General features: G+C 47.1%; 1 protein-coding gene across 1 annotated transcript in view; it reads right to left on the reverse strand.

The window, feature by feature from the left end:
- The window catches only part of LOC132870057 (angiopoietin-related protein 5-like), a 32133-nt gene extending 23810 nt beyond the window's left edge, over nucleotides 1–8323 (reverse strand). The window contains exon 1 of the mRNA XM_060903601.1: nucleotides 8165–8323. Coding sequence (XP_060759584.1) covers nucleotides 8165–8167 — 3 coding nt within the window. The 5' untranslated portion in view covers nucleotides 8168–8323. The remainder of the gene's footprint in view (nucleotides 1–8164) is intronic.
- Nucleotides 8324–15246: the final 6923 nt, after the last annotated feature.

Raw genomic sequence — 15246 nt, forward strand, 5'->3', positions numbered from 1 at the left:
CCTCAATCAACCGCTCTTCATGCTGCTCCACCTTCGCTCGTGTTTTTAAAAATGCCGGTCGTGAAAACAAACCAAACCGGGAAAGTAGGGAAGCGGAAGTGCGTGTACAGCGGATGTAGAGTGGACCAATCAGAGCCCTCTTGTCTGCGACGCTGTCTGCGAGGCTTCTGCGGTGGTCACAATTTCTGGGAGGTGCGCGCAGAGCGTCTGCGAAGGTGGGGGGGCTACGCAGACACTGTCTGTGACGCTATCTGCGAGGACTGGGTTGTCAGCATAAATTGGCCTTCAGCCCCCCCTCAGAGAGCAAATAAACAACAGCGCCCCCCCCTCACAATTTTTGTTGTTGCTATACTTAAAGTTCCATTCAAAAAATGGTTGTTGTACATATTTTTATTTTTTTCTTTTACACATTTTAAACATCTGTGCTTTTAAAACATTTTTTTTACACATTTTAAACATCTGTGCTTTTCTTTTTAAAACATCTTGTTTTACACATTTTAAACATCTCATAGCATCGTTAGCTAGCACCTCTTGGCAGACAACACACTGTGGCAGTGGAGCATCTTCAGATCCAGTCCATGAAAATCCAAACTTTAAATAATCGTGGTCATACTTCCTTCTTTTTTCAGTCCCCCCAGGATTCCGTGGGCCTTTTTTGTGATTGTTGCGGGCTAAAATGTCTGATGTTGCGGGGGGGGGGGGGGGGGGGGGGGGGGGTGTTTCCAAAAAATTGCAATGAAAGTTGTGGTGTTTTTTAGGTTTTTGTTGCAATTACATTGCTGGAACCCAGCTCCTCGAGAGGGGCTGGACTCTCCACTTTTCTGGAGTCGCCCGTGGTGACCGGCGGCGGGCTGGTGTGGGCTTGCTTATAGCTCCCCAGCTCAGCCGCCATGTGTTGGAGTTTATCCCAGTGAACGAGAGGGTTGCCTCTCTGCGCCTTCGGATTGGGGAGAGGGCTCTTGCTGTTGTTTGTGCCTACGGCCCAAATAGCAGTATAGAGTATCCGGCCTTCTTGGAGTCTCTGGGAGAGGTACTGAGGAGTGCTCAGACTGGGGACTCCATTGTGCTACTGGGGGACTTCAATGCTCACGTGGGCGATGACAGTGACACCTGGAGGGGTGTGGTTGGGAGGAACGGCCTCCCCGATCTGAACCCGAGTGGTGTTTTGTTATTGGACTTCTGTGCTAGTCACGGTTTGTCCATAACGAACACCATGTTTGAGCATAGGGGTGTCCATAAGTGCACGTGGCACCAGGACACCTTAGGTCGGAGGTCGATGATAGACTTTGTAGTCGTTTCATCTGATCTCCGGCCCTATGTCTTGGACACTCGGGTGAAGAGAGGGGCCGAGCTGTCAACTGATCACCACCTGGTGGTGAGTTGGATCCGCTGGCAGAGGAGGAAGCTGGACAGACCTGGCAGGCCCAAACGTATGGTGAGGGTCTGCTGGGAACGTCTGGCCGAGCACTCTGTTGGGGAGGTCTTTAACTCCCACCTCCGGGAGAGCTTTTCCCAGCTTCCGAGGGAGGCGGGGGACATTGAGTCTGAGTGGACCATGTTCTCTACCTCCATTGTGGACGCAGCTGTTCGGAGCTGTGGCCGCAAGGTCTCCGGTGCCTGTCGTGGCGGCAATCCCCGAACCCGGTGGTGGACACCAGAAGTAAGGGATGCCGTCAAGCTGAAGGAGTCCTATCGGGCCATGTTAACCTCCAGGACTCCCGAGGCAGCTGACGGGTATCGGCAGGCCAGGCGTGCTGCAGCTCGGGCAGTTGTGGAGGCAAAAACTCGGAACTGGGAGGAGTTCGGGGAGGCCATGGAGAAGGACTATCGGTCGGCCTCGAAGAAATTCTGGCAAACCGTCCGGCGCCTCAGGAGGGGGAAGCAGTACTCTGCCAACACTGTTTACAGTGCGGGTGGGGAGCTGTTGACCTCGACTGGGGACATTGTCGGGCGGTGGAAGGAATACTTTGAGGATCTCCTCAATCCCACCATCATGTCTTCCACTGAGGAGACTGAGGCTGATGACTCAGAGGTGGACTCGTCCATTACCCAAGCTGAAGTCACTGAGGTGGTTTGCAAGCTCCTCGGTGGCAAGGCACCGGGGGTGGATGAGATCCGCCCTGAGTATCTCAAGTCTCTGGATGTTGTGGGGCTGTCTTGGTTGACGCCTCTGCAACATTGCGTGGCGGTCAGGGACAGTGCCTCTGGAGTGGCAGACTGGGGTGGTGGTCCCTCTTTTTAAGAAAGGGGACCGGAGAGTGTGCTCCAATTATAGGGGAATCACACTTCTCAGCCTCCCAGGGAAGGTTTACTCCAGGGTACTGGAGAGGAGAATTCGACCAATAGTCGAACCTCGGATCCAGGAGGAACAATGCGGTTTTCGTCCTGGTCGCGGAACACTGGACCAGCTCTATACCCTTCATAGGGTGCTCGAGGGTTCATGGGAGTTTGCCCAACCAGTCCACATGTGCTTTGTGGATCTGGAGAAGGCATTCGACCATGTCCCCCGTAGTATTCTGTGGGGGGTGCTTCGGGAGTATGGGGTTCGGGGCTCTTTGCTAAGGGCTGTCCGGTCCCTGTACGAACGGAGCAGGAGTCTGGTTCGCATTGCCGGCAGTAAGTCAGACCTGTTCCCAGTGCATGTTGGACTCCGGCAGGGCTGCCCTTTGTCACCGGTTCTGTTCATAATTTTTATGGACAGAATTTCTAGGTGCAGCCAGGGGCCAGAAGGAATCCTGTTTGGGAACCACAGGATTTCATCTCTGCTTTTTGCGGATGATGTTGTCCTGTTGGCTTCTTCAAACCAGGACCTTCAGCATGCACTGGGGCGGTTTGCAGTCTAGTGTGAAGCGGCTGGGATGAGAATCAGCACCTCCAAGTCCAAGGCCATGGTTCTCGACCGGAAAAGGGTGGCTTGCCCTCTTCAGGTTGGTGGAGAAGTCCTGTCTCAAGTGGAGGAGTTTAAGTATCTTGGGATCTTGTTCACGAGTGAGGGAAGGATGGAGCGTGAGATCGACAGGCGGATTGGTGCAGCCTCCGCAGTGATGCGGTCGCTTTACCGGTCCGTCGTGGTGAAGAAGGAGCTGAGCCAAAAGGCAAAGCTCTCAATTTACCGGTCAATCTACGTTCCAACTCTCACCTATGGTCATGAGCTTTGGGTAATGACCGAAAGAACAAGATCGCGGATACAAGCGGCCGAAATGAGTTTCCTTCACAGGGTGGCTGGGCGCTCCCTTAGAGATAGGGTGAGAAGCACAGTCACTCGGGAGGAGCTCGGAGTAGAGCCGCTGCTGCTCCACATCGAGAGGAATCAGCTGAGGTGGCTCGGGCATCTTTTTCGGATGCCTCCTGGACGCCTCCCTGGGGAGGTGTTCCAGACATGTCCCCCCGGGAGGAGGCCCCGGGAAAGACCCAGGACACGCTGGAGGGACTATGTCTCTCGGCTGGCCTGGGAACGCCTCGGTGTTCTTCCCGAGGAGCTGGCCGAGGTGTCTGGGGAAAGGGAAGTTTGGGCTTCCCTGCTTAGACTGCTGCCTCCGCGACCCGGTCCCGGATAAAGCGGAAGAAGACGAGACAAGACATTGCGGGAGGAAGTGAAAGTTGCGAGAAATTGTTGCGATTTTCTCTTTTTGTGATTAAAATTGAGTGATATGTTAAATATTAAGTTATTACTGAAAAACTATTGATTAAAAAAACAAAGACACTGAGAAATGGTCCTATAAACAACTTTACCAATATAAAAGATTACCAGGACTACAAAAATGCAGAAAAATAGGCTTTACTTATCCAAATGCACCTGTTGGTTCAAAAGTTAAAGTGCATAGAACCTCACAGCACAACACAGTTTTTCCCACAGACCAGGTAGCAATTTGTGGTGATCCACTGTGCCGATGAGGGAATCGTGCGCGGTGGTGTCATGGTGGTCGGTGGAGTCGGTTATTGGGGTGTATGCAAAGTGTTTACAGTGGGCGGTGTTCAAACACACAGTATTTTTCTTCAGAGTCACCTGCTGGGACTATTTTAAAGCTACAAGAAGCATTTGAGATTATTCAGTTCAATCTAAATTCTTTTAAGTTCTTTAAGAGAAGACAGCTAAAACAATTTTTACCAGAACCCTGCCTGGTTTCATTCCTCGACCCAACTTTACATTACAGGGCAGGCCATTAGTTTGCTGGGCTTGATGTTGGTGGAAAACCTCTTTTAAATTTATGAAAATTACTCACCAAAACTGAAGTTAAAGTTTAGTTTTTACTAGAGATGCACCGATTGCAATTTTTTGGGCCGATTCCGATTTTCCATGGAGTGTGACCTGCCGATACCGATTTTGGCCGATTCTGATTTCATTTTTTCAAACCACTTCACAGCACACACAAAGACTATTTTCTTTTTATCTTTTCTTTAATAGAACATTCTGCCAGATTTTCAGTAATAAATTTTCAACACCTCAAAAGGTTGAAAACAAACAAAAAGACATTGTTCTTTGTAAAATCTTTCTTCATGTTTGGTATTAACATATTAATTCCTGAAATAGGAAATTCACACAAACATTTTTTCTTTTCCCATCCAATATCTGGCACAAAAACAACATCCCCCTCATATATTATTTACCTACTGCTATGGAACACACCTTCATAAGCCTATTTAGATCTGAAAACTTATGCCTTATAGAACAACCCATTTCTTCATTCAGTATCAAAATACAAAAATAATTTCCAGTCATACTTATACCATAGCCATTCTATCATCTTTGTCAAATGTGTATTTGTAGAGTAATTTCCAATGGAATCAAGTGCAACCAAGGTTGTAAAACAAACAAACAAGACACTTTTTTTTCTCTCTTTGTACAAATCTACCTAGATGTTTGGCAATAGGCTAACGTATTAATTCCTGTAATGGGAAATTCACACAACCACAAACGTTTTCTTCTTTTCACATCCAATATCTGGCACAAAAAAAAATTCACTATATTTGGATATCCAAATATAGTGATTTTTTTTTTTTGTTAACGGCGCACGCGCCGGAGCTCGTTAGGCGCGCAGGACTGACACTGTTCTGCGCAAGCGCAACACAATCGCACTAGAAAGCATGTTCAAGCTGCCAGTGGAGCTGCAGTCTTTTTAGTTGCGAACTACGAGTATTTCCATTTTCATCTCTATGTGATACACAAGTTTTGATCGGCAGAAAATCGGCATATTTTAATTTTGACCGGCCGGTCGCCAGTCATGGCCGATCACGGGAAAATCGGCCGATTCCGATCAGCAGCCGGTCAATCAGTGCAGCTCTGGTTTTTACCTTAGTTTTTTTGCCTTTTTGGTGGCAATCTTTCAATCATTCTTTAGTTGACATTCAAGGAATAAATTGCAAAAAACAAGCTGGAGGTTTTTATTTTAAATATTGAACTCAACACTTACCTCAACCAATACTAAAATGAAATAAATAGTATAATGTAACAACAAAATAATAAAATATCATAATTAGATGTAAGAAACCACTTAAGGTAACACCAAGGCAACGAACAATAATGAAAAAGCATTACCCTAATTGGTGCAAAGCCTGCATGCCCTATCAGAACATTTAATTCTGCGTGGCTTCCTGAAAAAAACTCAAGTGCCCCATCGTAAGGGAAGTCATTGCTGAAGTGGGATAAACGGGATAATGCAATAAGGCCGGTTCCTCGCGTCAAGCTGCTGCTGTCTGCATCAAAATTGGTTTATTGTCTGACTCAGGGATGTCCGTTTCCTGTAAGCCAAGAAGGCTATGATAAAGCTCATCACGAGCACAACGTAGGCTACCTTTTAAAATAAGGGGTGGAAAGGCTGCGTTATTTTTAATTAGCCTAACAGGCCTATTTGCAGTCCGGGTATATGCGCACTTGCAGGCCTGTGGACACGCCTCTCTCTCTCTGTGTGGGTGTGCGCGCGGCGAACGAGAAGAAAGAGCACTATAAATGAACGGAACGATACGCAACGGAATTTTTTTTTTCAAAATCGCGAGTCTGATTGTGTGGCGATAGGAATCCATTGTGTGGCGCTGCACCACGCAATGGTCTATGTATGGGAAACCCTGCAACATGAAGTTACCTTAAAATATAAATGCCTCAGCTTTCATGTAAGAAAAAAAAAAACTATTAATACTAGTACTGTGTGCAGGTAGTATCTCCTGAAGACTAAATTAAACAATTATAAACTAATAGGCTCAGGCTTCATAGAAGAAAAAAAACAATAATTTGAACAGAATCTCACAGTATGATGCTGAAGCTGCCTAAACAATGGAAAATAAAATACCATTTTGGCAAAAATGTTGGCATCCATTAATTTCTTGTATTAAGTAAAAAATAAAGTGCACACAGTCCTTCACTGTAAACATAACACTTTCAGTAACAGAATTTAAGCCTACATAAACACTGACTCGCACATGCAGTGTTGCCAGATACTGCTGACATTCTCCTGTCCAAAACCCACCAAAATGCACTTAAAACCGCCCAATCTGGCAACACTGCACGCATGCTGCTTCTCTTGAACGTATACACGGAAGTAAGGCGGAAGGTAGTTTGTCAACGTCACCTCAAGACGACGCCAACGACTGGTCAAATTTGCAGGAAGGTTGCGGTGATTGGATATAATTGCAACACCGCCCTGAATTCACGGGGATTGGTTGAATTTGCAAATCGCAACATCGCGAAATCCTGGAGGGTCTGGTTTTTTGCTTGGCCCAGACTCTGTCTCCTCACTCACTGTAGCTTTAGGTACTAAAAATCGATCCATTTTGTCTCTGGCAAAGGCTAGCTGAAATTCGCTAAATGTCCGCAATAGTAACTTATTCTGGTTTATGTTTCCTCACGTTGCGCCCCCCCGAAGAACTCTGGCGCCCCCCCAGGGGAGGCGCGCCCCACACTTTGAAAAGCCCTGGTTTAGATCAAAGAATATTCATGTGTTAGAATGGCCCAGTCAAAGTCCAGACCTAAATCCCATTGAACATCTGTGGCAAGACTTGAAAATTGCTGTTCACAGACGCTCTCCATCCAATCTGGCTGAGCTTGAGCTATTTTGCAAAGAAGAACGGGCAAAAAAATTTCAGTGTCTAGATGTGCACAGCTGGTAGAGACATACCACAAAAGACTTGCAGCTGTAATTGCAGCAAAAGGTGGCTCTACAAAGTATTGACGCAGGGGGGCTGAATACTAATGCACATCACATTTTTCAGATTTTTATTTGTTTAAAATTTTGAAGACCATTTATCATTTTTGTTTCACGTCACAATTATGTGCTACCCTGTGTTGGTCTATCACATAAAATCTCAATAAAAAACTTTTAAGTTCATGGTTGTAAGGTGGAAAAATGTGAAAAAGTTCAAGGGGTATGAATACTTTTCCAAGGCACTGTAGGTACAATGAGTGCAGTTTTATAAGGAAATGAGCTGTGGGTTTTACTGAGCATCTTGCAGAATCTAGTCATGGTAACATGAAATTCCAGCACTGAACATACCAGACAGAAAAGCTGCTTTTGTAAGGCTTTTTTTTTTTTTTACTTTACAAAGTCATGTCCAGTGATTATAAACCATAAACATACTTCCCACATATACAGAAACCCTACAAGCCTGACAAACTAAAACACATTTTAAAAAGTCAGTAAACATACATTTTTTTTTTATTCTGCACATTAGGTGAACAGAACTATAATGTTTTTTTTATGGTAGATGGTTTTCTGGTACCCTGGTGCAAATCCTACACAGGATCCTGTAAGATCCTGTAAGATCCTGTAGGATCCTGTAGGATCTTGGACAAGATCCTGTAGGATCTTGGACAAGATCCTTTAGGATTATATTTCAGATCCTGTACAAGATCCTGGTTAGGATCCTGGTAAGATCCTGGCCAGGATTTGCACCAGGGTAAGTCTTCATAACGTATAACTTAAAGATACATTAAAACTTCAACTTTTAGTCGTCTATGAACTCAAGAGGATGTAATGGATACATTCAGAATAGGCAAACACAGCACTTAGCTTCTACTGTTTGTCTAGGAAAAGCACAGGTCCTCTCTAAAACCCACATCCCTATGCACTGTCCAAGGTAAGCATCAAAATGTAATTGAAGACTACAGTATAAGAAAATGATAGTTCTGGTTCTTTGCTCTTACAATAACTAAGTACAAAAGTTTTCGACTCACCATCTCTGAGGCTTGTGTGTGTTTGAGTACTACACAGAAGGAGTGACGCTGTTTTACGGTAGGTATAGCAGTTCAAATATTTGACCCACCCACTAACGCTAAACAAAACACCACAAACGGCTCTAAATCCCTGGTATAATAGACAGACAGACAGACAGATAGATAGATAGATAGATAGATAGATAGATGGGAAGAACTATACAAAAGAGACAGATACACTGTATAAGAGAAAAACTAAAATAATCTCCCTAAAAATAATTATAGTAGTAAAAGAGCTGTTCAAAAACTTATCAGAGACTGAACTGGAAAAGGAAAAAAAAACAATAACAGTGAAGGGGAGTGCTATAAAGATATGTAAGGTAAAGTGGAGAAAATAAGAAGAGGTAGTGAAAGGGGGAAAGTCAGCAGACACTTTTCTTGGGGCAAGTTTGATCGGATACGACGCTTTAACACATAAGCCAAATACACACGATGGGAGTGGTAAGATGGCGGCCAGCTGGCTTCAGTGTGACGAGCCTATGAGCTCTTCAGACTTTAGAGCTCAGTGGTTCTGACTGAACAAGAAGGTAGTGTTGTTTGTAAGGTGGTGGGAAGGTTGTGCAGGGTCCTTTAGTGGCATAACCTGGCAACTTTATGCCTATTTATTTTGGGTTTTGTACAGTTTTGCCATTTTTCTGACAGTTTTCATTATTGCACTGTATATATTTGTGCCGGCGGCACGGTGGTGTAGTGGTTAGCGCTGTCGCCGTAGTATATATTCTCAAATCACTTGTCTCTTTTTTGTTTCTGTTTAACATACCATTCTGACAGTTTGGCCATATTGCTGTGTTGAACAGTTTGTTGCACCTTCCATTAAAGTGTTCACTTTTGTACACATCTTCTTGCTTTATTCATTCAGTTGTGGGGAATGGTTAGTAAGGTTGATTCTGACCTAGGCTATGTTGAGGTCACATATCTACTTTTTAAGTTCATGCTATAGTGCATACAATTTTAGAGATATAGCCTACATGTGCATATGCATTCTTCTTGGTGTTCTCACAAACAGGTGAAATAAATTAGTTTAAATTTGGCCTATGGACATAGCCTGGCCTATTCTCAGCCATTACAAAATCTGTTGTCTGACCATAATTTAACTGATCTGTATACCACCATGCTACTAGATAACAAAATGCCTGTTTGTTTTATTTCATGTGAGATGTTGATAAATGTGAGCTTCAACAAAATTATAAGAGCACCTCTCTGAGTGTCACGTTTAGGTAAAAAAAAGGTGTGCGAGCACGAGCATGGTCGCGCGCAAAAGTGTCCCGGTTTCAGACTAGGGAAATCTGGTCCCCTAAGGTTAGGTTAACTGGTAACTCTAAATTGACCGTAGGTGTGAATGTGAGTGTGAATGGTTGTCTGTGTCTATGTGTCAGCCCTGTGATGACCTGGCGACTTGTCCAGGGTGTACCCCGCCTTTCGCCCGTAGTCAGCTGGGATAGGCTCCAGCTTGCCCGCGACCCTGTAGGACAGGATAAAGCGGCTAGAGATAATGAGATGAAAAATAGAAAAAGACATTAAAAAGAGCACTTTTTACTGGAAAATGGTTTCTGCTTCTTCCGTTGACTCCTCCACTGCTCATCTTGCCACAGTAACCCATCCATCCATCCATCCATCCATCCATCCATTATCTCTAGCCGCTTTATCCTGTCCTACAGGGTCGCAGGCAAGCTGTAGCCTATCCCAGCTGACTATGGGCGAGAGGCGGGGTACACCCTGGACAAGTCGCCAGGTCATCACAGGGCTGACACATAGACACAGACAACCATTCACACCTACGGTCAATTTAGAGTCACCAGTTAACCTAACCTGCATGTCTTTAGACTGTGGGGAAACCGGAGCACCCGGAGGAAACCCACGCAGACACGGGGAGAACATGCAAACTTCACACAGAAAGACCCTCGTCAGCCGCTGGGCTCGAACCCAGGACCCTTCTTGCTGTAAGGCGGACAGTGCTAACCACGACACCACCATGCCGCCCCACAGTAACCCTATGTAGAATAATTTATTTTAAAAATAAAAGTAAGAAGTAAAAGTTCTCTGATTTAAATATACAAATAAACAATGTTACAATGAACTACTATATACTCAAGTACTGTTACAAGCATACATGTAGAGTAGTTCGTTACTTTCCACAAAAAAAAAGTTTTTAAAAAGTTATAAATATTCTGCTTAACATAAAAAAAGAGAACGAGGAATGAAGACAGTTGCAGTGAACCTGTACCCACCATAGCCTCAGATTCCTGTTTTTGCCTGACAGGAGTTTGGACACAGTGTGTCTCACACACACACACACACGCACACACACAAATATTTGACCCACCCACTAACGCTAAACAAAACACCACAAAACAGCTCTAAATCCCTGGCCTACAATGAACATTTACTGTAATAACATACATATCAGACAAGTTATGCTCCAAATTTCAATGGCTTACAACTACTACCGGTATACGGTATGTACTTTTGACACTGTTTTTCTTGTTTCATTTATAATGATACAAAACTCCATCTGTTATATCTGTACTGTGGCCAGGAACTCTTTAACAGCTCAGACTTCCTCAGAAAATGATTCACTGTTGAAAATCCATGTGACTTAAATATTTCACTGCATTACTGGGCCTTGGAGCAAGGTGATTAACCCTAAACTCCTAAGCTGTATAAATGTAATAAATGTACGTTGCTCTGGAGAAGGATGTCTGCCAAATGCCATAAAGATAAATGTAGTAGTGGGGGAAAGAGTACAAAACAGTCCGCCACGACCATCTGCGCCCCCGGCCTGTGGATCACCTTGAAGTTAAAGGGCTGGAGTGCCAGATACCAACGGGTGATCCATGCGTTGGCATCCTTCATGCGGTGGAGCCACTGGAGGGGCGCGTGGTCCCGAACAGAGGGTGAAAGGGCATCCAGCAGGTAGTAGCGGAGGGCGAGGATCACCCACTTGATGGCTAGGCACTCTTTTGCTATCGTGCTGTAGTGCCCCTCACGCACATCAGCTTTTCTGCTGATGTACAGCATGGGGCGATCCTCCCCCTCCACCTCCTGGGACAGAACAGCCCCCAGCCCTCTGTCCGACGCATCTGTCTGCAACATAAAGGGGAGAGAAAAGTCAGGGGAGTGTAACAGTGGGCCCCCCCACACAGTGCAGCCTTCACCTCAGAGAAAGCCCGCTGGCATTGCTCCGTCCACTGGACCGGATCTGGTGCTCCCTTTTTAGTCAGATCAGTCAGCGGGCTGGTGACGTCCGAATAATTAGGTATAAACCTACGATAGTAGCCAGCCAGCCCCAGGGACTGTCTCACCCCCCTTTTTGGTCTTGGGCCTCAGGCAGGCCACAATCGCAGCTGTCTTATTAATTTTGGGACGCACCTGCCCATTGCCCAAGTGGAAGCCCAGATACCTGCCCATTGCCCAAGTGGAAGCCCAGATACTGTACTTCCACCCGCCCAATCGCACACTTCTTCGGGTTGGCCGTGAGACCCGCTCGCCTCAGCAACCTAAGGACGGCCCTCAGGTGTTGCAGATGCCGCGGCCAGTCATTACTATAGATTATAATGTCATCTAAGTATGTGGCCGCATAGGTGGCATGGGGGCAGAGGACCCTGTCCATAAGCCGCTGGAACGTAGCGGGTGCCCCAAACAGCCCAAAAGGAAGTGTGACAAACTGGTGTAAGCCAAACAGTGTGGAAAAGGCTGTTTTTTTTCTCGGGATAAAGGAGTCAAGGGGATTTGCCAATAACCCTTTGTCAAATCCAGTGTTGAATAAAAGCGAGCCATGCCTAGTCGATCGAGCAGCTCGTCAATACGAGGCATTGGGTACGCATCAAATTTAGACACCGCAGTGACTTTTCTATAGTCCACACAGAACCGGACTGACCCGTCAGCCTTGGGAACCAAGACCACCGGACTGCTCCAGTCACTGTGAGACTCCTTGACAATGCCCATGTCGAGCATGGCCTCGAGTTCTTCCCGAACCACCTTTTTCTTGTGTTCGGGTAGCCTGTAAGGGCGGCTGTGCACTACCACCCCTGGGGGCGTCTCAACGTGGTGTTCTATGAGGCGGGTGCGGCCGGGCAGGGGCGAGAACACGTCCGAAAATTCGGTCTGCAACTGGGCAACCTCCGTGAGTTGGGTCAGGGAGAGGTGGTCTCCACAGGGGACCGGAGAGGTAAGCGATGTCAATGTTCCCTTTTGAACCTCCGGCCCCAGCTCAGCCTAGTCTGGCTAACGCGACTTCAAAGCTCTGCGAGCATTTGGTCTGGCAAAGATATTAAGCCCAACCGTTTCCCAAAGTGCGTGGTTGACCCGCCTCCCTGAAATGCCTCAGTTTGCTACTGGTCAAAGCCAGAAAAGGCTGTGACGAAGCTTAAACCAATCACATCACTCTTTCCTCTGACGTATGTGAAGCGACGGGGCTAACTGGTAGATTAAACTCTTACCAAAGCCGGTCGGGAGCAAGGCGAAAACGTCGTTCCTTTCAATAAATACCTCCAGGGCTACTCTTTGCTCTGTTTTCAATGTGAACTTGCTCCATGTTCGTAATGTTTCTAGTGAATGAAGCGCTTCCGGGATAGATTCTGTAAACAATCTATGGCTTCCGGTCGCAGTTCTACTACGTCACTGCCTTGAACACGCCTCTACCCAGGGCCGTTGGAGATGCTCAAAGTTGATTGACTCCCAATTTTTCGGGAGCTTGGAAGAGCTGTAGATATCTTGCCTTGCCAGACTAAGCTTGCAACAGGCCCTCGTGTTGCGTCACACTTAGGATGGCCAGGCCCAGGCTAAGCTCAGCCTTCTTTGGAACCAACGACACCAATGCTACAGGGACCTCCTTATTCCAGAGTTTGAGCAGATTGAGGTGGTAAATCTGTAGCGTCCCACCCCTGTCCGTTCGTCTCACCTCATAGTCAATGTCCCTGACTCGCCGTGTGACCTCAAAGGGTCCTTGCCACTTGGCGATCAATTTGGAGCTCGACGTGGGCAACAGTACAAGTACTTTATCTCCCGGTGCGAACTCCCGAAGGTGTGTACCCCTGTCGTACAGGCAGGCTTGCCGTTCTTGGGCCTGCTGCAAATTCTCTTGGGTTAGGTGTGTGAGTGTGTGGAGTTTTGCGCACAGGTAGATAACGTATTGAATTTCATTTTTGCTTGGTGAAGGTCCCTCCTTCCAATTTTCCCGCAGTACATCTAGGATGCCGCGCGGCTTACGCCCATATAATAATTCAAATGGGGAGAACCCCATGGAGGCTTGTGGGACCTCTCGCGCTGCGAATAACAGGGGTTCGAGCCATTTATCCCAATTGTGTGCGTCCTCGCATACAAACTTTTTAATTATATTCTTGAGGGTGCGATTGAACCGTTCAACTAAATCATCCATTTGTGGGTGATAAACGCTGGTGCAGATCGGCTTAATTCCCAGTAACCCATATAGTTCGCGCAGTGTGCGTGACATAAACGAAGTGCAGAATCTCTTTGGGGAGTCCGACTCGGGAGATGACATGGAAGAGTGCTTCCGCAATACTACATGCTGAGATATTGCAAAGAGGCACTGCTTCCGGGTATCACATTGCATAATCCACCAGAACTAAAATAAAGTGATACACTCGTGTTGACCGATCTAATGGCCCAAGGAGATCCATCCCAATTCTTTCGAACGGGGTCTCGATTAATGGTAGAGGGCGCAGAGGCGCCTTTGGAATGGCCACTGGATTTACTAATTGGCATTCGCAGCATGCCGTACACCACCTAGGGACATCGCCGCGAATCCCTGGCCAATAGAACCGGGCCATTATTCGGGCTAGTGTCTTATCCTGCCCCAAGTGTCCAGCCATGGGATTAAAGTGAGCCGCCTGGAATATCAATTCCCGGCGGCTCTTTGGGATCAAAAGTTGTGTGACCGGCTCCTTAGTCTGAGTGTCCTGCGTCACTCGGTATAATCTATCCTTCATAATGGAGAAATAGGGGAAGGACGGGGTGGCGTTTGGCTGGAGCGTTTGACCATCAATTACTCTCACTTGGTCAAACGCATGCTGCAGTGTCTCGTCTCGCGACTGCTCTAACAGGAAATCCGCGAGGGATTCCCCGAGAGAGGGAGAAGGAGCCTGCTGCTCCTCACTCTGATGCGGAGATGACGTAGACGGCTCTGTGACAGCTGCTCCTGCCAATGCCACACCAGGACCTCCCCCTACTGAACTATGGCAGGACCCACTCTTCACTAAATGAGTCATTAACTCCCGAAATCCCGGCCAATCAGTCCCCAAAATTATCAAGTGGGTAAGGCGAGGATTAACCGCCGCCTTTACACTAAATTTTTCCCCTCGAAATAGAATGTGGACCGACACTAAAGGGTAGCTGTGAACATCACAGTGCACACACAACACCTTCACCAATTGTGCTCTCCCCAATGCCTCGTCTTGCACCAGGCTTTGGTGGATTGAGGTCTAATGACAGCTGGAGTCCACCAAAGCCTGATATGTATCCCCTTGGACACTCACCGGTATGCGATATGCTTCGGCCCGATTGAGGGCGGTTCCTGGCGCGTCGGGGATCCGGACGACTGCGCCCACCTCCATTGCCGAGCACTGATGCTGGAGGTGCCCCGGCTCCCCGCAGTGCCAGCAAACCGGCCCGGGCTCTCTCTCTGCACCGGTGCTCTGGGGCTCACTCACCTGAGGGGGGGGGGAGACACAGACACGGAAGCGGGAAACGGGAGGGCACCGTGGATGCAGCGGGCTGGCCCCCGCCTCCACGGTGGGGTAACGGGGCGAGGACGAGACACAGAAGGGGAGGGAGAGAGGAGGAGATCTGTGATCCTGCCGTTGGAACAGCCGCCAAATGATCCTCCGCCAAGCGTGAGTTCTATTCGAAGTCATTCAAGGAAAACAGGAATAATACGAGTGTGATCTGGAAATATATTAAAACTCTGACAGGCGCTAACAAGAACAATTGTGGGATAATAAAGCTTGAAATTGGCAAGAGTACTGTGGAAAACTCTAAGGACATCTCGGAGCAGTTCAACGCGTATTTCTCAACGATCGCCGACA

Source organism: Neoarius graeffei, chromosome 21 (genome assembly GCF_027579695.1).
Source record: "Neoarius graeffei isolate fNeoGra1 chromosome 21, fNeoGra1.pri, whole genome shotgun sequence".
NCBI lineage: Eukaryota > Metazoa > Chordata > Actinopteri > Siluriformes > Ariidae > Neoarius > Neoarius graeffei.